The sequence below is a fragment of the Dreissena polymorpha genome, chromosome 2 (genome assembly GCF_020536995.1).
Source record: "Dreissena polymorpha isolate Duluth1 chromosome 2, UMN_Dpol_1.0, whole genome shotgun sequence".
NCBI classification, from domain to species: domain Eukaryota; kingdom Metazoa; phylum Mollusca; class Bivalvia; order Myida; family Dreissenidae; genus Dreissena; species Dreissena polymorpha.
In genome coordinates, this window is record NC_068356.1 from 89,495,683 (window position 1) to 89,522,650 (window position 26,968).

Consider the following 26,968-nt stretch of genomic DNA (forward strand, 5'->3'; position numbering starts at 1 on the left):
GTAATTATTAACGCGTTCACGCCTCGGCTTAAATATTTCCCAGCATTCTCAAGATATGATTATCGTTTTAATTCCACCCATCGACCTTTGTTATCCAGTTCCCACACATTCGGAGTGTTGTTCCAATTTAAACATCATTTAAAATAAAATAATAAAATATTTGAACACAAGGTCTAATGTTGTTGTTATGACGTTTCCCATCTGTTTGATGCTGGTTTGTTCCGACCGTAGAACCTTCTATTACGCATACAATAATACATATCCTGATACATTGTCCAATAGGCGTTATTTAGTGATATAGAATACGATGCTGCATTTCATGTTATTTCTGCTGTCGCTGGTAGTATTGTCACTAATTATATTTATGTGATAAGCAAATGGACAGGATGAAGACGATAATGAGGGTAAGCCGATAACTCCATCCTAAGATGGAAATCGTTTTCAAGAGGACGCGACGACGACGACGAAGACGATGGAAATGATGATGATGATGATGATGATGATGATGATGATGATGATGATGATGATGATGATGATGATGATGATGATGACGATGACGATGATGATGATGATGATGATGCTGATGCTCTGATGCTCATGATGATGATGATGATGATGATGATGATGATGATGACGATGATTATGACGATGACGATGATGATGATGATGATGATGATGATGATGATGATGATGATGATGATGATGATGATGATGATGATGATGATTAATATCTAGACGATAGTTACTCATTTATGCCTAGCGTCTAGAAAAAAGGCCTTGGCAAACAGCGTAGACCAAGATGAGACGCCGCATGATGCGGCGTCTCATCAGGGTCTGCGCTGTTTGCTTAAAAGAATTCCTGTAAGAAGTATTCTAAATATAGATAAAAAAATACTAGACATCCCTTATTTTGGAAAAAAATTGATCCAATTTAGAAGGATGGGAGAGTCCACTAGGCATAAATGGGTTTACTTTCTTTCCACTAATGATATAAATTGGACTATTCGTATCAATACTGGAATATTGCTTGCGAATAGAAGTTTATGATACCCCACTTATATTCATGACCACTTGGGACTGCTTAGAGAGATATTCGGGAGCGTGTATAACAGATACTTGCGAAAGTTGGTATACCACATTTGAACGATCCATGTGTGGGGTCTATACAGAGCTGTGTCTTCATCTAGGTGTAATAAATCGATCAGTCATTGTGCAATTTGAAGTGCTGTTCGAATCATGTCGTTAATAAAATGTTATGTTGGGGGTGCATAGCCGATCAGGAGAAACATCATAAACACAAACTTCGACACTCCATAAAACTCCAGTTTCGTTATAACAACATCCGAAGCTGCCATGACAAAAGAAAACATTATTCAAATTTCGATTGTATTCTTTCAATCGAGCGTTCAATTAAAGTCAAAGGGGCAATCAGCATATTGGTTATGTATATATTTTTATTGGTGTGTTTATGCTTATTACAGCGTACCCAAAGGCATATCTATGCAGACTTTAATATGGCCAATAGAATGGTTATTTATTGAAATCATTATACTTCTCTCAAAAACATATCTGCGGTGGCTATCAGTAGCACCAATTGAAATTTTACGGCCGCTAACTTTTATCAGCAATATTATTTACGATCGGTGTTAAGGTAATAAAGTACGAGTGTGAAACAGCCCTTGAGGTCAGCGTATTTATTGTAAGGTGTTTTTCTATTGTAATAAACTGCATCTTTGTCGACAGCGCGTTGATGGTTTATAAAAAATGTTTATCTTCTGTCGTTATCGTTTATTGTGTATACTTACCCGTTTTTTATTTGTCATAAATTAACCTCAGAAAAAGTTGAATATTAGAATAAAATGAGCATGCTGTAGATTTAAGTACCGACACCTATTATAGTATCGTATTTCCGAATAAACCACACGCTTGTGAATGGTTTTCAACACGGCTACGTTAAGTGTTACTTTACTACAATGTACGAAGTTGAAAAAAATATTCTTCAAGTAATGAAAATACCTAAAATACCTAAAGTTTATAAATTAAACATTATTTCTGTGAATACAATATGAAGTTTCGTTTACCCTTTGAAAAAACGAAAACGAGCACTAGAACTACAAACATGACCTGCCTTATTTAGCAGTAGTAGCATTAGTATCACACATAAGACAATATGCAATAAAGTAAAACAATAACATTGTTCTCTTGTAAACATCTTGTTATAAATTGTGGGTGAACCAAAACATTGTTTTAATAACAAATATTCTCTTTAGTTTTACAAAATAATCGGTTCCTGCATTGATGGCAAACGTTTTAAATTTCTTGTTTTTTTTTGTTGTTGAATCAGTTAATAACTTTTAAACGCACGGAAGAAAATTTATGACACTTTTTTACAATCGAAATCGTTGACTCACAAAGGCATTTAACGGGTCATCCCTAAATTGATAGGCTGAAATCGCGTTAATTAAACCATTGTGTTTGAATTAAACAGATTCTTAATACGGTCTTAAGATTTGTAATTCACCTGACATTCGATTTCAACAATTGCTCCCCCGTCGTTTTGCGACAATGACTCTCGATGGGAGGGGGTAAGAAATAATCGAAAAGTGTAATTCAAATAGCGATTAGTCGGCCTTTTTCGAAAAAGCAATTAAGGGGTAGAACATACGTCTTTGCCTAGTTTGTCTCAATTTATTGACACTATGTGTGTGTCTGAATATTCTTCAGTGCATTATCGTTGTACATAGTCTCGTATCCCGAGAGGAAAGGGCTAAGGCGACTCCGATTGCGTTCATTTCGGTCAGCTTCTTTGTAATATTGAATTCAAGGCTACACCACACTTTTACTTAATACATCGATTAGTAAACTTACGGTTCAATAACATAATCAAATAGCAAAATCACACAATATGCATGATTATGATAAAAATTACTCGCTTGAAATGGGCAAATAATTGTTTTCGCCGTTATAGTCATACGCGTTGTCAACAAAGGTTATCCATTTATCAAAATCAGTTTAAAAGATACCGTAATTTAAGTTTTGCCCGATATTATAAAACAACATAAAATCATCAAAACTCTTTCTCAAAAACGCATGAACCACGGGGTTAATCCTTTTGCGTTCAAACTATATTCGCTATTTTAAATAATAGAATTAATAGTTATTTTAATTACCCCTAAATTGTTGACATAATTATCAAATATTTTGTAATGGGACTTACAGTATGTTATTGTTAAACAGATAACAATAATACAAGCATTACTAGTATAATAATGTGTGTGTGATAGGGATTATATTTGTCTAAACAATGCATTTTACTGACCAATTAAATGTAATTCGTATTAATTAACGGATATTCATTTCAAGATTATCATTAAAGCCTTAATTGTAACGTCCGGCTTTGGTAATTTTATTGTAAAACAAAATGATTGTGAGAAAAAAGCTGGTCGAAAATATCAAAACAAACTGAGCAGGATATGAACGAGTTTTTTTCAGTTTATGAACGGGAAATACAAAGCCTATATTTTCCGCAATTAAATCTGCAAACAACGGGATTCATCTAAAATTATAATCTGATTGAAGATTGTTAGACTAAACCGGATTATAGACCACGAGAACGAAATTCAACTATCAAAGAAAACACAAAATGAAGCGTCTTTTATGTTAAGACACAATACATAACGACTCCTTTAATTATAACAAAACATCCGTAAAATACATAATGCATTGTCTTAAATAAACCAGAGATACTATTGAAAATAACTAATAGCTTGACACCTTCATTTGTTACATTGAGTATCGTTTAACTTGAATAAACCCGTTTAAGTAGATCTTGTTATCATGGAAGATAACTGACTCTATCTCCGTTTGTAAATACTATGGACGACATGAAGTATTGTTTTAGCTGCAAGAATAGTGTCGTGAAAGGCGTTGATTTGTAAATAATAATGATTTATGTACTTAATACATCTGGTTTGTTTTTGTTATTCTGGCACAGCTGATGCCAATCTAAGCTCATTACTAAGCATTACTAGTATAATAATGTGTGTGTGATAGGGATTATATTTGTCTAAACAATGCATTTTACTGACCAATTAAATGTAATTCGTATTAATTAACGGATATTCATTTCAAGATTATCATTAAAGCCTTAATTGTATGTGTCGTGAAAGGCGTTGATTTGTAAATAATAATGATTTATGTACTAAATACATCTGGTTTGTTTTTGTTATTCTGGCACAGCTGATGCCAATCTAAGCTCATCATACTTCGCATTACAAGATGAAGGACTTTTCACTGATCCTGAACAGTAAATTTCAGATTTCAAAATTACTTTAATTTCATATTAGCTGGTATGCATAACATGTATAAGGCTATATTTAACGAGCAAAAATAGAGAAACACAAACATAGAATGGGTTAAACTTCGAACATTTGATCATGTCCTTTTTATTATGCATTAATCTTACTTAATTATAACTGGCGAAAAACTAAAAAGGTCGTATGCAATGACAAGAACAACACACATCTAACAATAAAGACGTACAAGAATTATCGTTATAATGAGCCCCGTGTATGAGAATTGAAAATGATTGCAAATAGAACAATATAATTTTATACTTGTCAATAAAGGAAAAAATAGGTTCGTATTAAAATCACGTTTAAATCACGTTCAGAGTTGATCCTAGCTTTTTTATGTTTTGTGTCATTCAAATCATTTTCGGGAAACAATCGATCATATATTTGTTCATGAGCTTAATTTAGAAATTTAGTATTAAAGATAATATCGAAGAGCGGTTGATTACGGTGTAGTGATAAAAAGTTTACATTCCAACACAATAACATATTTTGTACTTGTTTCAAATACACATATCTGCACAACATGTCGTCATAACAGGTGTTAGGAATCAAAGAATGTGTAAATGCATCGGAGAAACACCCTGTTTTTTTTTTGTCTGAATTGTTTGGCGTATAAAATTGATTGTTTCTCAACGCTAAGCATATGGGAACAATCTATAAGCTCTTCATTTTCAGCGCTGCGAATTTCTAGAAGATGAGTGGAACCCAGACGTTTGAAAACGGAGGAATTGGACATACCACGTCTTATAGTCTCATACAAAACATATTGAAAAAAGTAGATAATTATCTTTCTCTTTACCCCGTTTAGAAAGCGTTTACTTGTACAAACTTTCACGAAATATCCCTTTAACCCATTTATGCCTAGCGTCTAGAAAAAAGGCATTGGCAAACAGCGTAGACCCAGATGAGACACCGCAAGATGCGGCGTCTCATCAGGGTCTGCGCTGTTTGCTCAAAGGAATTTCGGTAAGAAATGTTCTCAATATAGAAATAAATATACTTGACATCCCTAATTCTGGAAATAAATTGATCTAATTTAGAAGGATAGGAGAGTCCACTAGGCATAAATGGGTTAATAAAAAAGAAACACTTTCAGACATTCGTAATAATTTGTTTTGAAATTATAGAACTTACATTGTGAAATTAAAATGTTGTGTTTAATAATGTACCTTTAATGCCGCTCTTTGAATTTGAGATTTCATTGTGCGTCTTGAATGCACATAGACGTACAGCATTACATACAAATTACCAAAACATAAAATGGTTTCATTTTCATGGCTATAAGTATCATAATTCAGTAGTGTTCATATACACAGCATCGAATTTAATTCACGCCCATACCCCAGATACACATCGTGTGTAATTTGCATAAAGTTTGTTCCAATATGCGCATACCATATGCAGTAATGAAATGAAAAACTCGAATAGAAAGGGTATACCGTGTGGACATGTTTATAGATCAATAGATTTCCACTCACCGACGCACTCGTTGGGACTACGCTGGGTTGCCCGGGCCCAGGGGCGGTCGTAATGGAAGGGCTTGCATCTCTCGCAGTCCCGCCCGGCCGTGTTGTGCTTACAATCGCACACCAGGTTACCGTCACGATCTTTGATGCACTGAGACGCATGCCCGTTACACTTGCATCTGCCACCGACGGCGAAATCCGACAGCGCGTAGAAGTAGCTCTCCCGTGCGATTTCCGTATCCTGTCGCTCGTCGCCGTACGTGTTAAGCTTATTAAACACGATCATTATGTCCGTCGCCGTCACCCAGTCTTGAAGAACGGGACTGTTGTCGAAATCGTATGCCGACGGTCGGCCGACAAGCGTGCTAAAGCCGACGCGAGCGCCGGTCAGCGGGTCGATGTTACTGTAGTCCTCAGTGCAAAGCGCTTCCTGTTCGTTGGTCTTGGACACGCTTAGACTAGACGGTTTGCCGTACATCTTCTTACAGTTGCTGGAATAGTACTGAAACGGAACCCACGTTTTTCCGTAGTCCGTGCTTTTGTAAATCGCCATAGAATCTGGCCTTGCGGAGCAGAATTGCAAACTTACGTACGTCAGCTCAAACTTTTTACCTAAAGACAGCGTCAACGTGACGTTATGCGGGAACTGTACGAACGGTTCTGAGATCCAACACGTCAGATTATTTGGATTGTTCAGGTCCGTCAGATAAGCCGGCGGATGCTGACGTTTAGCGTGATTAGCGTCACAAATGAAACAGTTACGTATAATACTTCCGTCCTTGTCCGTGTTCGACGTACAGTACCGGCTGGGTGGTGACCCGCATGTGCTTGACGCTTTGACGTCGACGCCAAAGGCGGCGTTGATAAAATCTGGTATGCAGCGCTTAGGTTTGTCAACTTCGTCGTAGCACGGATCCTCTTGGACGATCGGCTCCGTAAATAGGTCCATGAAAGAATTGTTTGATTTCACCGTACATACAACACATATCAAAAATACAGAAACAAATGTTAAATTAAAGTTAGTCATTTTGATTGATTGCGGTCAGAATGCACTTGTCGAAGATTTGCACGATTTACATAGGCATTGATAGGTATCCGATTTACGTTGCAAAATACACATCCAAATATTAATCAATCCAGAAATGAAATAAGCGATACCTTGCAAAATAAATGATTAAATCAATTACTATATACACAACGAACTTCAATATTGTTGTGTGAATATACTCCTAGACGATCATAAATCCCTCAAAACACCTCTATTATGACGAGATATAATTGTTATAGCTTGAATTCTTTTAAAAGCATCCCAGAATTGCAGACCTAATTATCTACACGAAGCCGATAAAATCAGCCATCTGTTGTCTTGCTTGTGTATTCAATCATTTAAACACCCTTTCATGTTAAATATACATCGCATTTTTTATATTTTAATTAATAACCGTACCCCTTTCCCACAAGCATGTGTTTCTGTAACAAATTATTAATTTGAATTTTCACCAAAATATCCACTTTATTTTCCAGCGCACATTTAATGGCGTAATTAAATTTTCCAACATAAAACCTTTAATTTCTTCACCTTTTCAGTTAAATAAATTCCCGACTAAAGCGAATAGCTCTATCGAGCACGATAAGGACTATTTAATGTGTATCAAAGCTCGAATTCCCATTAAAATGTGACACGCCGCATCACTCTGTTGACTTCCAAAGAACGCGCAATAATACAAGACGACTTTACTCAACCAATCAGCTTCGCGTTGACAAAATCACTCGACGGAAACGCCGGTCGGGCTATAAGAGGACGGCAATAATCCCGAATATTTTCAAAACATACGAAACATTACTTACGAAGGGTGTCAAAAGTAACAATCGTAAAACTAAAAAGATTAACGCATTGGCTAAGCCTGTAAAATCCATAATGCATACATCGAGACAATGCTATCTTTCAATGCCAATATCGAAGCGTTAACCTCGCAAATTTGCGCCAATGATTGACATTTAAGGGCCTTGTCAAAAACGGGAGATTTCTGTCTGGAACCTATAACAACATTAGCGTTGTTGTTTCAGTCAACATAACGCGAACAAAAAATCAACGAAAATAGCATACAGACCTGACTTATGATAGACAGAAGTGGTGCGCTAGTGCCAATTCATACTTTTCTGTAATCTAATACAGCTAAACGGAAAACCAGCTTTTTGTTTATTTTGGTAATTATTAATCGAACGGCCTACTCTAGTGCGGTAAACTCAATTACCAAATTTGATTCAAAAACCGTTTAAAGTTACTACAAGTATTAATGACCCGGCATAATAGACGCATCTAAACATGTCGTATCCGCGTTAAGATCTCACCGTCTTTTGTTCAGCGATGACTCGACTCGCCGAATAATTTAAAAGCAGATATCCGGACTTGATATTTAAACTATGCTACATGTGTCATTTGCAACACAAGATTTGTCGGCTGTTTATTCTCGTTATTCTTGACAAATAAGTGCAGGGTTCCAAAAAAAGGTCGCGATGAACTTCGGGCATGACATCCTTACCTTCGATCCCCACTAAAGAGCTTTGTGAAGGTCGTTTGAAAACACCGAGTACCGGTTAGTCCCACAATACGAAACAAGGATGTATATACAAGCCTTTGGTTATTGCTGCAATCGATTCAAAAGAAATTACTAAAAACTAATCAATTGATGGCTGACAAAGACAACGGCAAAAGCCGGACAAGTTCCTGGAAACCTTAAACAATAATGGTTTGTATGGGAGTTAATTAAAACAACACTTCTAATCGATGGTTTTATGCATGTTCTCATATTTTTTTATCTATAACAATTCTAAACTTGTTAACATATTATACGAATCCGCTTATGATGATCGCTTTTTCGATATCAGCAAAACAGCACAAAAACAAAATATAAATAGAAGCGGAACAAGACAGAACCTTGCAATTTTGTTTCGGAGCTTTTCCAAATTAAAGGTACGACGTATTGATCCTACATATGAATGTATATTATGCACATCTGTATGCACAAACTTTTCTGTTGATGATTTGTAGATAAAAGATTAGGCCATAAACATTAATTTAGTAACTTATTATGTGTTTTAAGTGTGTATTAAACACAGTGTTTGAGAAGAAATAAAACATGTAGCAACATTCTTAATTATAAGTAATCAGCTCCAATTTAGCGCATTGAAAATTTTAAACGTATTAAATAAAAAAAAAAAAAATAACCCATTTATGCCTAGTGGACTTTCACATCCTTCTAAATTGGATCAATTTATTTCCAAAATTAGGGATGTCTTGTATACTTATTTCTATATTTAGAACATTTCTTACAAAATTTCCTTAAAGCAAACAGTGCAGACCCTGATTAGACGCCGCATCATGCGGCGTCTCATCTGGGTTTACGCTGTTTGCCCAGGCCTTTCTCTAGACGCTAGGCATTAATGGGTTAAATAGTAATTAAGTTGCAAGGCATTCTATATATTGCTATTTTAATTGAATCGCGATGCCATGATGGTAAGTTTAATTAACACTTAAATATTTTTTAAATAGTAATTGGTTAGTGTGAGTTTTGGGGCTACTTTATAACGGTAAAACCTCAATGCATCGCATTCAACTTTCCAAGGCGCTGATCCCAATAATATTGATTGGTATGGGTCTGTTGGGAATTTTGCGTATTGTCTACTACTTTTTTTTCTGATTATTATGTTTGGCAATTAGTTTCTTGCCATCAATAAAGTACCACTGAGTATAATAAGGTTTTACTCCTGCTGGTGCAACTGAATGTTCACTTGGTGTATCTATGAGAAATAATGGTACATGTATTTGAAGAAACTCGGATTTACTTCCTTTTTTTCAAAATCCTATGTTTTAAGCAAGAAGAGACAGTTTACAAAATATTCAAAGATTTCAAACAAATGTAATGTTATATGAATTCAATAACAAACATAAAATATTGTTTATAATTTATGTATATATGAACTGGAATGCCCTTGTGTGTAGAAAACACGTTTTATCCCCTCATGAACGTATTTATATAGGGTTTTGTTTTACAACAATAACACAAAAAATGAAGGTTTAATAATGAGAATAATAATTCGAAATTAAATAAAAAATTAATATGCAAAAACAGATTAAACTTTTATTTTACCTCGTTCAATACATATTCAGTCATTCGTTTGATAAGAAAAGCCATATTTCCTTCAATCAGTTTATTAATTTGTTTGAAAAAAATGTAAAAATTTGCGAAAATCCGACGTCAGTTCTCTCAAACCGAGGAAGTCGCAATTTGGTTAAAATGTCAAATGCTGATATTATTATTTCCCAGGAACGTTCTGAAAAGAATGTAAAAAAGGCTTGTAAAATAGTAACTAAGATATATTTGATTTTGATGAAAGTTTACATGTGTGTTTTTAAACAAAACATGTAGATCCTTTTTATTTGTTAATTATTATATACAGCTGTATAAGACTTTTTCCATCGACTGTTATTCTAGTTACCAATCTATTTGTCTACGCCACATCATTTACACAGGGGTTACAATCGGACAGAGGAAGCGTGCCGTTGATTTGGTTACACACTTTTCCAACGTACATGTACTTGATTGCTTTCATTACTGTATCTTAAAATATTCACCTTCATTTTATTATCGCCCATGAAGCTGTTTAACACTGAAGTTCCTGCAAGTCTGAAGAAAGAATATATAAATGCACCAATGCCAATCATGTAGCATTGAAATTGAGCTGAAGTTGTATCCAGTTACTGAAAGAAAAGATCACGTGGTAACAGTTTGACATAGTTTACCAAATTGTCCAAATGAACTAATGACAAAGACTGTGATGTGCACGTCACTTTAAATTATGAAAAACATCTCAAATATCTTGGGGCATGTTAAATTCTGTTTCTAAAACAAATATGGAAATATCAAGTTCAACGATTTATTATTTAAATACAGAATTTATGCAATGGTATAACACACGGATATACATAGGTTTCGGATACAGATTACAGCTCTAACGTGGGAAAATACTATGTTCTAATAAGACATACGGGGCTTGTCAAAACATTTCCAAAGTGGCAACATTTTGGCATCGATTGAATAACAAAGGGCTAGACAATACCCTGTGAAGAGTATTTGCTTAGCAGTCAGCGACAATATCGTTGGCGGACCCTTTGGTTACTATAAATATTTGTTTATACTAGTAACGTGGTTACATAATCTATTTGCAATTAGAGGTGCGAGTAAATATAGATCCTGCAGTATAAATAATGTGATTGCGCTACAAATAGCAAAGGATTATGCATTGTTTAATGATATACACTGAACACGGCACAGTCTTATTCGCTTTTGATTAATCAATTTGTTTACAAGTAGGTGCAAAGACTAAATAAACAGGTACGTATTTGATTTCCTTTAATTTATTGCCAGTATCGCTCTTTTACCAAGAGTATTACGATAAATAACGGAAATTGTGTTGGCGTTTGAAAATCATTTCTTGGCATCGGTATTTCATGCCTTACCTCATGTATTAAAAACCAGCTATATACCCTATAACATATTGCATGACAGAATAAACAGTAACAGTATCCGCATTCCAAATATTACCTCCTAGAAGACATTTGGCAATATGATGTTTGTAATTAAATTTGCTAACAGGTGTGATCTTTGACATTCATTAAATGAGATATCCTTAATTCAATGCATTTCTCAATATACGATAATCATTAATTAAGAATGTAATTAAGAAAAAAAAAACTTCGTTTAATACAATAGTTATGGGGGTTATAGCATAACTACCTGCGGAATCGACTTAAAGGGATCTTTTCACGCTTTGGTAAATTGACAAAATTGAAAAAAGTTGTTTCAGATTCGCAAATTTTCGTTTTAGTTATGATATTTGTGAGGAAACAGTAATACTGAACATTTACCATGGTCTAATATAGCCATTATATGCATCTTTTGACGATTTTAAAACCGAAAAATTATAAAGCGTTGCAACGCGAAACGATTGAATAATTTGGAGAGTTCTGTTTTTGTCGTTAAATTCTGTGAAACTACGAAGATTGCTTATATAACGTATAAAATACGTCAAGTAAGTGTACTCGGCGGAATAGCTCAGTAGGCTAAAGCGTTTTTACTTCAGGACTCTGGCAGGACTCCAGGGGTCACTGGTTCGAAACCTGGTCCGGGCAATGTTCTTTTCCTTTTTTTAATTTTATTCTTGAATTTTTACTGGAGCTTTTACGATCCAATGTTTACATTTATCGATATAAAGCCTTATAATTAATAAGTTAAAAAATGCCAAAATCTGTGAAAACCTTTAATGTAGTTTTTAGATCATTCTGCGTTTGAGTAAAGCAATTGCAAAAAGACTAAAACAATACTTTCATATACTGAAGCTTGTGTCGGGTTGCATTTCTTATTTAAAATATTGCAATTCATGGTAGTCTGTGTAGTAGACATCATCATCATCATCATCATCATCATCATCATCATCATCATCATCATCATCATCATCATCATCATCATCATCATCATCATCATCATCATCATCATCATCATCATCATCATCATCATCATCATCATCATCATCATCATCTTCATCATCATCATCATCATCATCATCATCATCATCATCATCATCATCATCATCATCATCGTCATCGTCATCGTCCTCCTCCTCCTCCTCCTCCTCCTCCTCATCATCATCATCATCATCACCATCATCATCATCATCATCATCATCATCATCATCATCATTTGAATCTAAGTGCTTTCATTTTACATATATACATACCCTTTTGCTTGAATTCACGAGTTGCTTTTTCGCTTATACTATAAGGAAAGCTAGTAGCAACTAAATAGTAACACAGTAAAATTTTATAACTAAATACAGTGTCTGTGAATTATCTCTTAAAATAAATTATGTAATAAAAAATAAACGGACAGAAAATACACAAGAATATGGGCAGATTAAATGAATTGATTAAAATAACTATGTACTCCGACTTACTTGTTTTCTTCGGTCCAACCACAGCTGTGGGATTATCACGGAAATACCGTTGCCCGTTATTATCCATGAGGTCACCAAAGATTTATTTCGTGGAGAGAGAGTTTTATTACTAGCTAAGCCTCTCTCAAGTGCCTGGACATCTTGTCAAGGGCCCTCGAGAGGTTTAAATGAGCTACCGTATGCAGTTTTAAACCAGTTCTCTTTATGCACTTTTTCGGATTGTTATACAATCATGCATAATCTCAGGGGAGACTCCCGTCAGTAAAGCTTTCAATCCATTCGTTTAAGAGCTGCTTGTTTTAAAATTATTTCGTTAAGTGAGTAATTTCAAATGCGACATTGTTAGCTATCATCACGATCAATGCCATCACCATTAACATCACCACACCACCATCACCAAACCCAAAACCAACACCGCCATCATCATCATCATCATCATCATCATCATCATCATTGTCGTCGTCGTGTTCGTCGTCGTCATCGTCGTCATCATCATCATTATCATCATAATCATGATTATAATCATCGTCACCAAAATCATCGAAAGTATGAAAATCGTTTACTTCATGTGGTAAATATGATCATCCTTTCAATCATGTATTGTGCATGTCAATGTTCTACTTAATGTTCTATTCAGTGGTTTTTTTTTTTCAACTGCCTGTATATCAAGAACCGTAAGCATAAAAAGAACCAGCAAACCAGAAATAAAATAAAACATGGTCTTAGTTTATTTACGATTCACTTACTTATACATTACCGAACAAAAAGTCAGCTTAAAAAATATTTACTTTTCAAAGCATCGCTTTTAGCTTAAACCCAGAGCCATAGTTTTATATCTCATTTAAGTCTCCAAATATGTGTAAAATCGCATCACATCATCTACTGATTTTCAATCATCATTTTCAAGCAGGAATGTTCTCTACATTACACCAAATGGTTCAATTGACAGTTTTCACAACTCGAAGTCGTTTTCAACCTTTTGAAGCGAACCTACCTAAAGGCTCTTTCCTCAATCTTTGTGCTGAACGAAAGATTAGTTTGTGTTTTAATGTTTAACACGTGTTTAAGCTGTTTAAATATTTAAACTCAGTGATAATAAGTCTCCATGCTAACACCTGTGAGTACGTCATTCAAAACCCTGCTATCATAATAAAATCATATTCAAAACTTGCGTGTGCGGATAGTCACACAGTGTGTGTGTGTGTGTGTTTTGTGTGCACATTTTTATATAGTAAACATTAAAATAAAGTTTTTTTTGTAATAATTGCACCTGACTGTATTGTTCATTTCACACATAGTCTTTATAACTGAAATATGTATATTGATAACAGATTGAGAGCCGCGTCATAAGACATTTGATCTTTGTCCTATGAGGCTATTTTACGTTAGAGCCTGCTTAAAGGACAACAATCGAAATAAGTCCCTTTTGTGTGTTATTCTTGGTATTATTTTGCATTTTAAGCAGTTTTGTATCTGGAATATATAACTTGTTTTATGATTCACTTCATTTGCCAATATGATGGGCATTTGATTGATTAATACGACCTAATTTGTGCAAGGGGTCTAAAACATGAGGTTTCACATGATTCGGTATATGCACTTAATATAAACACAATTGTGCATGTCGCATACATTCATCTGTTTTTTTAATGATTGTGTGCTGCTATGTCTTACACGCTTGTGCATACATTATTTTAAAATACACTTGAGCTTTAGAGACATATTTTGCATGTTGTCTTCACAAAAAACAGCGGACACAATGCTCAATGTTTAAAACGCACTAAGTGACCCCGTGACCTATTTTTTGACCCGGCAAGGCCCATGTTCGAACTTGGCCTTAAGATAATCTAGATAAAACTTCTGGCCAAGTTTGGTGGAGATCGGATGAAAACTACTTGAATTAGAGAGCGGACACCATGCTCAATGTTAAAAAACGCACTAAGTGACCCCGTGACCTAGTTCTTGGCCCGGCATGGCACATGTTCAAACTTGGCCTAGAGATCATATAGATAACACTTCTGACCAAGTTTGGTGAATATTGGATGATAACTACTTGAATTAGAGAGCGGACAACATGCTGCATGTTTAAAACACACTAAGTGACCACGTGACCTAGTTTTTGAAGCGGCATTACCCATATTTTAACTTGACCTATATATCATCTAGATACAACTTCTGACCAAGTTTCGTGAAGATCGGATGAAAATAACTTAGAATTAGAAAGCGGACACTTAATACGGACCGACCGACCGACAGACCGACAGACAAGTTCACTCCCATATACCCCCCCCCCCCCGAAACTTCGTTTGTGGGGGTAAAATGATAACAGAGCTTTAATCGCATGTGTAATTACATTACAATGTATAACTTGGCGATAATTGTATGGTGTAAATCCATTAATTATGTAAGTGCTAACTATGCACATTCAAAACAATATGCTTTCAAAAATAGACTACCAAACTAAATATTTGAACATTTGCAAACATTATATGAAGGGAAGGATATACTAATTTGCATATGTTTGTGATCTGGCTGTGCATGTGTTCCGGTGTGACGAATGTGATAACAATTTGACAAAGAATCAAACGACGGTAACAGGGTGCATGGTCGTTATTTGAAACAAATTTGAATCCCATACTGACAAAGCAGACCCGAAAGTGCAGAAATATTAGCACACCTTTTTGTGCATCGCGTTTGAAAGTTGTTTTACATAAGGCCACTCTGTATTAATACTTTGTTAACCGTCCATGTGTCGATAGGTTTTACGTTCTGAGGGGAAAAACGAAACTTATCATATGAAATCGCACCTAATCACTTTGATTATTGATACTATTTTTGATAACATCATAAATCTACTGTTATCTTTTTTTCCAATCATACTTAATGAATAAATCGATGCCTGTGCGCATAAGTATATCGTAAAGCGGTCTGCAAATGTGCATTATTCGGCTGCACAGTCATTCACATTGTTTCAACTAACTTTTGCTTTTGTTGTTTTGATATTTTGTATAAAATAAACAATTCTGATGATGTTTATAGGGAGTTAGCAGCTGGGGGGGAACTAACCTGTGTATATACTATTTATACTATATAAACAGAATATGACATAGAATACAAAACAACAGTCCGCTGACAGGTGAATGCAGGGCTGCACAGCAAAACAAAAACCTTTTAACGATGTGATATTAAAAAATGAAGGTAACAAAAGCATTCACTGGGCGTTGGGTGGATTTGTTATTGACAAACTGACAGTGTAATTCATGAATAATTAGCATAGAAAGTCCTTCTGCCATTGAAATGGCAATTAGCCACACATTGACAATACATGCTTGTTAACTATGTGTATTTGTATTTGTGTAGCAAATTGACAATTTTGAGGTTTTTTGATAACAGGGGGGGGGGGGGGGGGGGCGGTAGCAACTAATGCCGAGTGCCTGTGGTTTAACCTGTGTAAATACTCTTTTGTTAAGTATGTGTACTCATTCTTGTACATCATACAATTGTACATATAATACAAATTAGGACTTGGTGAATGAAAATTTTGCTTTTGAACTAAAATTCCTTTTAGCGTAACTGTTGATAATTTTGTGCTGTACTTTTTACTATTTCAATTAATACCATAGTCTATTAACAAAATAGTACTTTAAATACTTTTCATTTCACCCATATGTGCTATTTATATTACTATGACAATCAATATATTTTTTTTCAAGGAAAATTGATTTAATTTTTTAAACCCGTTTAATCTTTTAAAAGTGGGTAGCTAGGCTTTACAAAATGAGGCTGACCGTTAACAAAAATAAGAGCAGTATGGCCTAATTTAAATGCGCATCGTCGTAAATGGTAAATGCAATGTTTGGGCCTTTCATCTCCTCTGTTCTCATCTCGATTTATTTGCGGTGAATGTGACAACAGCAACTATTATAATGCATCTTTTGTGCACTAATGTTGTATTTAATCGCATTTCTAAAGTACGCTAATTGTATCACGCGATAATATTAACCCATGTATGCCTTGCGTCTAGATAAAAGGCCTTGGCAAACAACGTAGACCCAGATGAGACGCCGCATGTTTGCTTTAAGGAATTTCTGTAAGAAATATTCTAAATAAAGAAATAAATATACTAGACATCCCTAATTTTGGTAATAAATTGATCCAATTAAGAAGGATGGGAGAGTCCACTAAGCATAAATGGGGTAAAAGATGTACATGTTTCTCTGTAGTAATTTTTTTATTCAACTGATACCTTAATAAGGAGTGTACAGATGTCTTGCTTGCTTTTCAAAGCGCCCGAACCATATCTTGTTATTTTGATTTCATAGACACTTTAAATACTTAGCATAATTGTAACTGCTTGGTGTACGGTTACCACGAGCGTTGAAATCAGCCTCTCGCTGACAAAAACGCTGGGATTATTGCAGTCTAATATGCATGTTTCTAGCAGTAACTTCTGTCACGCGATACCCGAGGTCCCAGGTAGGGTTTCGCCCCAACTCCCCTATTATGGTCATCATTGTCATTGAGCTTCCCACCGCCGTATCCGGTTTCCTGACCCCAGTTTGATGTTCGTCAACCTCCTTTAAATCTTCCGCGCGTATCACAGATTTAATGTGCGGCCCACACTGTTTCCGTACGGGTTTCTGCATGCGTTACATTGTACCCGAATGGCTTCTTTTGTCGTGTAATTATTCCCTGACAGGAGGTGAGAGGGAAGACGGTCGTTAAATGCATCACTTTGAATTGGGTACTGCAAGAGCCTGACTTGATGGAAGGTTTCAGATACAAGGGTATTCGTAATTAATGCGACTCTACATCCGAGATGGATTCACGGCCTGACGGAAATTATATTGTAGTTACCGGTACCATTCGATTAACAATCTTAAGACAAGGAATTATTAATGCAACATAAATTTTCATTAAAATGCCTTCTGATTCCTATTGATAACTAATTGTTTGATTTGGTTTATGAAGATGCATTGTCTATAACCCGGTGTAGCGTGAGAATTGCAAGACCGTGAATTTCTTAAGATAAACCGGAAGTCTTGCATTTCTCACGTTACCACCGTGAGACTTACAAATCCGCTGACCATGAAAACCTTAAGACCGATGTCCAATACAATTAGCACTTAATTAATTTGAATTTTTAATAGTTTTGTTAACATTAAAAATACAAAATGACTTTTTACAACAAGAGTGCAACAAACTATTATACTTAAAATGTTAAGACATCACACATTCTGTAAACGATTATAAATGGAAAATATGGTAAATCTTAAGGTATTAAGTATCTGTGAGTGTTTATATTTAAAATAATGATTTGTTATCTTGGTTCTATAGTGGCTCTACAGTTTTGTTTCCCGCAATATTAAATAATCTGATATTAAACAGTATTTAAAATTCCAAAAGCAAAGAATCAATGAAACTAGTCCTATTTTATGATATATAATTATATTACGCATCGGAGTTGCATTTAATGAAAAATATGTATTGTTATTTGAATATTGAAGAATTGAACATGCGGGACAAGACGCTGTAAACAATTAAGTGGTTATACAAATATCGTGGATTAAATGAAATTCGGAATTTAAAAGATCTATGGGATGCTATAATTGAGGCATACCCCTGCCTTAATAACCGTAATCAATATTGGTAAGTGTTGTTCTAAGTTAACATGTTCATAGAAAATTACTCCCACAGCAAATCTTAAAACGTTTTTTCCCTTTGGGGAACGTTACACAGATAAACTGAGTAACATTAGAAGGGAACAGAGGGTCTCTTGAAAGCTACTAATTGGTTGAAACCGCGCAATGTGCCCAACTAATAGATCTACATTTTATATTATGGGATGTGTGTGTTTTATAAATGGAAGGTATCCCTTTCCCACTCAGAAGCAAATTGAAAATGGCTATGTGCAAACAGCATACAACCGGAACAGCCAGCGAGTAACTTGCAGTCTGTTCAGGATTTATGCCGTTTGCTGCTCATCAGTATCTATGGAAATGAATCCTTAAAAACTTGAATATAGTAAGAAATGTCTTTAATTAAATTTTACTTTTTAAGGAACTACACATGCGTAAAGATACGTATCTAAATAAGTGGTAAAGGTTTAAATTTCTAGCTGTGGAAACGCGTTTACAACAGGGACTAGCAAAAGTGAAGATAGTAAGTATTGAAATCTGATCGGTAATTGTGCGCCCAAATGGTACTAAATGCAGCAAATACATCGTATTGCTGTGGAAACGTGGAGTCATGAATCGCTAGAACACCGTTATTATTTTAGTTAAAAAGTAAGAATAAAACACGCATATTCAAAAATAAGGAGTTTGAACTTGTTTTTTTCCAAATAGCGATGATCGTAATCTTATATTTCTCTGTATCCATCAAATGTAATCTGGTACATTTTTTAAATAAAACATGATTAATTACGATAATGAACATCATTCCTGAAAACGCTCGTTCTTTGTCTTTGCCAGATTAAAATAATATGCAAGTCTCAGAAATTCTTCATTCATACGGGGGGCAGAAGTAACGCGTTTCTTTTAAAGTTCTGAACCTACATCAGCCAGTCAACGCACGCACAGTTTGCTTAGGATACACGCAGTGTTGAGCAATTGTATCTTGTTCTGACTAAACTGGGCATAATGCATGTGCGTAAAGTGCCGTCCCAGATTGGCCTGTGCAGTCGACACAGGCTAATCAGGGACGACACTTTCCGCTTAAACTTGATTTTCGGTAAGAAGGGACTTCCTTCAAACTAAAAATACCATGAAAGCGGAAAGTGTCGTCCCTGATTGGCCTGTGCGGAATGCACAGGCTAATCTGGGACGGCACTTTACGCACAAGTATTAAGCCCAGTTTTCTCAAAACAAGACACAATTGTTTCCTACAACATGTATGATACCAGTTTAAATTCTGATAATCTGTTGCAATGCATGCGCTCATGTTACAATTTTATATACTATCAGATCGTGTTCTATAAACTCACACATATACCATCATAATTCTCAACGTAATATGGGGATACATTTTTTTTGGTCAATCCCATAGAAATGTAGAAATGCTTTGCAAGAAATCCAAAACAAATTGTCATTATGACTAGAACTTATATCTTCAAGAACATATTTTCCCCAAAATACATGTACAGAATTACCAAATTAGAACTCTTCTCACCCTGTGTACCGGTATATGATGTTATCGTAATTTTTCTTTTTTTCTTAGACAGAAACGAACAAAGCGACGTGGTGATTGTGAATAAATTAGTTTTCCCCGCATATTATTAAATCTTATATTAATACCCTTCTTAATAAATTCCCCAATGCGCATTATTAATAATCCGAACATTCGTCTATGAATTGAGCGCGAATTCCAGTGTGATTGGCTATCGTCCGGTTAGTTCGACATTCGGCGCATCTCTGACGGCCCCATAGTGCGCGCGCATTGTCCGAAACAAGACTTCGAGTGACAACCTAATAATTCTACAATCATCCAGTGTGATAAGTTGTCTGTTTGTGAACTTTCGAAACAGGCATTTATCTTTTACTAACAATCCTTTACTTCACACGCCATTTAATTGCATTGATGTAACATTCGATGGCCATGTGATGCGCAAATGCATTATTTATCGTGATCGTAAATCGGGTATTAAACGAAAAAATATAGTTGTATACTCATTAGACGTGAGTCTACGTATCATCATTCAGATATTCTTATTCATCGACGTTAAATGAGGATTAGTTTAAATCAGTTAATGCAACTCATCAACTAAAACATTCTCTTAAAAACGTATCCAGATACGTCTAAGATGTATTATCATTTTCAAAAAGCTGAGCCAAGTTTTGTCAAAGGATTTGACGTGGGCCAACGGAATTATTATTACGCTTATCAGAAGGACGCGACTAACTAGTACAGCATAATAATTTAGCCGAGTACTGAGAAATCGTGTCTTAGTGCGCGTGCGCAAAGTGTCGTCTCAAATTAGACTGTGCACGGAAAAATAAGGGATAATACTTGTCCACTTGTATGATAGTGTTCGTTTAAAATAAGGGATAATACTTGTCCACTTGTATGATAGTGTTCGTTTAAATAAGGGATAATACTTTTCCACTTGTATGATAGTGTTCGTTTAAAAAAAGGGATAATACTTTTCCATTTGTATGAAGTGTTCGTTTAAAATAAGGGATAATACTTGTCCACTTGTATGAAGTGTTCGTTTAAAATAAGGGATAATACTTGTCCACTTGTATGATAGTGTTCGTTTAAAATAAGGGATAATACTTGTCCACTTGTATGATAGTGTTCGTTTAAAATAAGGGATAATACTTGTCCACTTGTATGATAGTGTTCGTTTAAAATAAGGGATAATACTTGTCCACTTGTATGATAGTGTTCGTTTAAAATAAGGGATAATACTTGTCCACTTGTATGATAGTGTTCGTTTAAAATAAGGGATAATACTTGTCCACTTGTATGATAGTGTTCGTTTAAAATAAGGGATAATACTTGTCCACTTGTATGATAGTGTTCGTTTAAAATAAGGGATAATACTTGTCCACTTGTATTATAGTGTTCGTTTAAAATAAGGGATAATACTTGTCCACTTGTATGATAGTGTTCGTTTAAAATAAGGGATAATACTTGTCCACTTGTATGATAGTGTTCGTTTAAAATAAGGGATAATACTTGTCCACTTGTATGATAGTGTTCGTTTAAAATGAGGGATAATACTTGTCCACTTGTATGATAGTGTTCGTTTAAAATAAGGGATAATACTTGTCCACTTGTATGATAGTGTTCGTTTAAAATAAGGGATAATACTTGTCCACTTGTATGATAGTGTTCGTTTAAAGTAAGGGATAATACTTGTCCACTTGTATGATAGTGTTCGTTTAAAATAAGGGATAATACTTGTCCACTTGTACGATAGTGTTCGTTTAAAATAAGGGATAATACTTGTCCACTTGTATGATAGTGTTCGTTTAAAATAAGGGATAATACTTGTCCACTTGTATGATAGTGTTCGTTTAAAATAAGGGATAATACTTGTCCACTTGTATGATAGTGTTCGTTTAAAATAAGGGCTAATACTTGTCCACTTGTATGATAGTGTTTGTTTAAAATAAGGGATAATACTTGTCCACTTGTATGATAGTGTTTGTTTAAAATAAGGGATAATACTTGTCCACTTGTATGATAGTGTTTGTTTAAAATAAGGGATAATACTTGTCCACTTGTATGATAGTGTTCGTTTAAAATAAGGGATAATACTTGTCCACTTGTATGATAGTGTTCGTTTAAAATAAGGGATAATACTTGTCCACTTGTATGATAGTGTTCGTTTAAAATAAGGGATAATACTTGTCCACTTGTATGATAGTGTTCGTTTAAAATAAGGGATAATACTTGTCCACTTGTATGATAGTGTTCGTTTAAAATAAGGGATAATACTTGTCCACTTGTATGATAGTGTTCGTTTAAAATAAGGGATAATACTTGTCCACTTGTATGATAGTGTTCGTTTAAAATAAGGGATAATACTTGTCCACTTGTATGAAGTGTTCGTTTAAAATAAGGGATAATACTTGTCCACTTGTATGATAGTGTTCGTTTAAAATAAGGGCTAATACTTGTCCACTTGTATGATAGTGTTCGTTTAAAATAAGGGCTAATACTTGTCCACTTGTATGATAGTGTTTGTTTAAAATAAGGGATAATACTTGTCCACTTGTATGATAGTGTTCGTTTAAAATAAGGGACAATACTTGTCCACTTGTATGAAGTGTTCGTTTAAAATAAGGGATAATACTTGTCCACTTGTATGATAGTGTTCGTTTAAAATAAGGGATAATACTTGTCCACTTGTATGATAGTGTTCGTTTAAAATAAGGGCTAATACTTGTCCACTTGTATGATAGTGTTCGTTTAAAATAAGGGATAATACTTGTCCACTTGTATGATAGTGTTCGTTTAAAATAATGGATAATACTTGTCCACTTGTATGAAGTGTTCGTTTAAAATAAGGGATAATACTTGTCCACTTGTATGATAGTGTTCGTTTAAAATAAGGGCTAATACTTGTCCACTTGTATGATAGTGTTTGTTTAAAATAAGGGATAATACTTGTCCACTTGTATGATAGTGTTCGTTTAAAATAAGGGATAATACTTGTCCACTTGTATGGTATGAAGTGTTCGTTTAAAATAAGGGATAATACTTGTCCACTTGTATGATAGTGTTCGTTTAAAATAAGGGATAATACTTGTCCACTTGTATGATAGTGTTCGTTTAAAATAAGGGATAATACTTGTCCACTTGTATGAAGTGTTCGTTTAAAATAAGGGATAATACTTGTCCACTTGTATGAAGTGTTCGTTTAAAATAAGGGATAATACTTGTCCACTTGTATGATAGTGTTCGTTTAAAATAAGGGATAATACTTGTCCACTTGTATGAAGTGTTCGTTTAAAATAAGGGATAATACTTGTCCACTTGTATGATAGTGTTCGTTTAAAATAAGGGCTAATACTTGTCCACTTGTATGATAGTGTTTGTTTAAAATAAGGGATAATACTTGTCCACTTGTATGATAGTGTTCGTTTAAAATAAGGGATAATACTTGTCCACTTGTATGGTATGAAGTGTTCGTTTAAAATAAGGGATAATACTTGTCCACTTGTATGATAGTGTTCGTTTAAAATAAGGGCTAATACTTGTCCACTTGTATGATAGTGTTTGTTTAAAATAAGGGATAATACTTGTCCACTTGTATGATAGTGTTCGTTTAAAATAAGGGCTAATACTTGTCCACTTGTATGATAGTGTTTGTTTAAAATAAGGGATAATACTTGTCCACTTGTATGATAGTGTTTGTTTAAAATAAGGGATAATACTTGTCCACTTGTATGATAGTGTTTGTTTAAAATAAGGGATAATACTTGTCCACTTGTATGAAGTGTTCGTTTAAAATAAGGGATAATACTTGTCCACTTGTATGATAGTGTTCGTTTAAAATAAGGGCTAATACTTGTCCACTTGTATGATAGTGTTCGTTTAAAATAAGGGCTAATACTTGTCCACTTGTATGATAGTGTTCGTTTAAAATAAGGGATAATACTTGTCCACTTGTATGATAGTGTTCGTTTAAAATAAGGGCTAATACTTGTCCACTTGTATGATAGTGTTCGTTTAAAATAAGTATCCTCCTGGCAAAAATCTAGTGTGAACAGAAACTGTCGTCCCTGATTAGCATGCGCGAACTGTACATGCTTTCATAGGTCGACACTTTACGCACATTCATTAAGCCCAGTTTCCTATAACACGGCTTAATCAATTGAGACGCGTTCTGAGAAAACGGGTTTAATGCATGTGCGTAAAGTGTCATCCCAGATTAGCCTAGTGCACTCCGCACAGGCTTATCAGGGACGACACTTTCCGCCTTAACTTGATTTTCGTGCAGAAGAGACTTGCTTAAACGAAAAATACCATAAAAGCCGAAAGTGTCGTCCCTGATTAGCCTGCGCGAACCCACAGGCTAATCTGGGATAACACTTTACGCCCATTCATTAAGCCCAGTTTTCCAAGAACACGGTTTAATCAATAGTAGTCTTTCGGTTTTGTCGTGATGGTACGTCCATCTTTTCATGTCGTGCAAGTTGGTGCAAGTTGTACTTGATCCGTGTCAGGAAAAATAAGCTGTGATTAGAAACGAGACTTTGACGACTTTAAAATTTTTGCCGCTTACAAATAAGCATTGATTAATATGACCTTTTTCGTTTATTATATATGACAAAGTAAGTATTGTTGCAAAGCATCAAAGGGCGTCGGGCATTTCAGTGCAAAAGGCACTCAATGAATTTACATGAAACGATTTTTTTTCTACTGTAAATATTAATATATTGGTCGATTATTTTAAACAAAATAGAAAAAGATACTGGTATAACCAAATTCTATAATTTTGTGTCATAACCCCCAAATAACCATTATTTATGATGTTGTGTTATAACCCCCAAATAGCCATTATCTATGATTTTGTGTTGTAACCCCCAAATATTTCATAGTTCATTTTATTTACATTGGTTTCCTTTTTTTACTGGCATCCGTGTGCAGTTTTAATTAATGGAACAGCACTGTGTAGGTTTTAAAAAATCTGCTTCATCTTGTAAGCGTAATTGCATATTTTTCTCAACATCACGGGGAGATGATTCTGAACTTATCTTACGTTGCTCATTTACGATAGAGGTTGAGTACACATTGATATGAAAATACTGTAAAAGTTTGAAAACAAAATTGAATGAAAACTGTAAATTGCATAAATTGGCTGCATTTCACAATACTTTGAAATTCAGTAAAAGATCAAAATGGATTTATTGCTCCGATATTCATCATTTTCAATAGGGTTCGAGTAAAACTGATATAAACACACTTAACATGTTTGGAAAGATTCAGACAAAAGTTGTGAAATCTTTTAAACAAGTGGAACATGTTTTTGTTTTGTTTTTTTTTTCAAATTTAATAGAAAAAAATTATGGACATATTGTCCAGATGTTTCTCATTTTAAATCAGGTAAAAATGCTCATTGATATGAAGACACTGTAAGTTTGGAAAGAATCTGATGAAAAATGTTGACATAATCACCTAACCAATCAGTTTTTTATTTTTATTTTTAAATTCAAAGAGACATAATTCTGGACTTATGGTTTGATATTGCTTATATAGAGTTTGGGTTCGGTTCTCATTGATAAAAAACCTGTGCAAGTTTTAGAACAATCGGATGAAAATTTTGGACTTCGAACAACGATTTCAAAATTTCTCAAATTTAAGGAAGATAACTATGGACGTAATGGTCGGATAATGCTAAAGGGCCCATACCACCTGGATAGTAATACGTGTCGCGATTCGCGCTCTATATGTGGTTCTTAAAAAAAATCCGAGGAGTGCTTGACTCTAGGGAAACGGGTTGCTGGGACACAGCTCCTCCTTGATAAGCGGCTGCTTCCTTTATCGCAACTCATTGTTACAATCAATAATAAGTGTCGCGCTTCGCGCTCTATATGTGGTAGGGATAGTACTTAAAGCCTATCATAGACAACCATACAAATACATGGATAATAGATGGGTTGTTTGCATTTATTTGTTAATATAAAAACACGTGTATTTTTTTATATAAAATATTTAAGTGATGTAAGAAATTTTAATTAACGTTGTCACCACGCGGCATCCTTTAATTTTAATAAAAATGTCCTATTGTAGTAAAATGGATTTTAAAATGTCTACATACATGCGGACTGCACAGGCAAATCTGGGCGACACTTTGCGGCTATGCATTAAACCGAGACTTTACGATTTTGTCAAATATTTATGAATTTATATAAAATGTGTAAAAAATTTATTATGCATATATATCAATAAGAATTAAAATAAAAGTTAAAAAGAACATGTGTCGAAAAATGCGGAAAAAGCCAGATATTAAATTCTGAAATCGAAAATGTCTGTACAGTCGAATTCGCCAGCATGTGTATCATGCATGTACGATGTGAATCTAAATTTAGTTTTACGGATCATTTTAATTTCCTGCAACGATATATATTCATACGACACACGAACACTAACTCCGATCCTAATAAAAGACGAATTCTTCGGTTATTGTAGGAAAATATGTACGAAATATCTTCGTCACAATCGGCTCGGGGGGCTTATTTGTCTTTGCTTCATTTTTTGAAATTCGTCTTGAATGTTTAATTTTTCTTCGCGTTGTGCAAACGCTTTATTATTTTCAGGTTTTTAAATCATTCAAATATGCATATAATGGATATTTTAGAGCATGATAAATGTTCAGTTTTTCTGTTTCCTCACAAATATCATAACTACAACGAAAATTTGCGAATCTGAAACAATATTTTTAATTTTGTCAATTTACCAAAAGGTAAAAATGCCCCAATAACTTGTCAACTTACGGGAGATAACTGCATTAGTTATAAAATCAACAGGATCAAGGCTGATCTCCCTTAAAAATATGAATTTATACACATGACTTTTCAAAGACACATCCACTTTTGTAAGCATACTACATGTACAAATAAATACTGCACATAATATGTAATTCAATCATAGGAAATGGTACACATTTAGATGCATTTC

The 26,968-nt window shown here is 34.6% G+C and overlaps 1 protein-coding gene and 1 long non-coding RNA gene across 2 annotated transcripts in view; both read right to left on the reverse strand.

The window, feature by feature from the left end:
* Positions 1-8,035, reverse strand: part of LOC127868000 (netrin-1-like) — a 44,953-nt gene extending 36,918 nt beyond the window's left edge. Inside the window, exon 1 of the mRNA XM_052409548.1 lies at positions 5,834-8,035. Coding sequence (XP_052265508.1) covers positions 5,834-6,848 — 1,015 coding nt within the window. The 5' untranslated portion in view covers positions 6,849-8,035. The remainder of the gene's footprint in view (positions 1-5,833) is intronic.
* A 1,914-nt stretch (positions 8,036-9,949) lies between these two features.
* On the reverse strand, positions 9,950-13,033 carry LOC127870416 (uncharacterized). The gene is made up of 3 exons (XR_008044807.1): positions 12,836-13,033; positions 10,458-10,509; positions 9,950-10,156 (listed from the first exon to the last, which is right to left on the reverse strand). It is a non-coding gene; the product is annotated as an uncharacterized LOC127870416 (long non-coding RNA).
* Between the last annotated feature and the right edge of the window lie 13,935 nt (positions 13,034-26,968).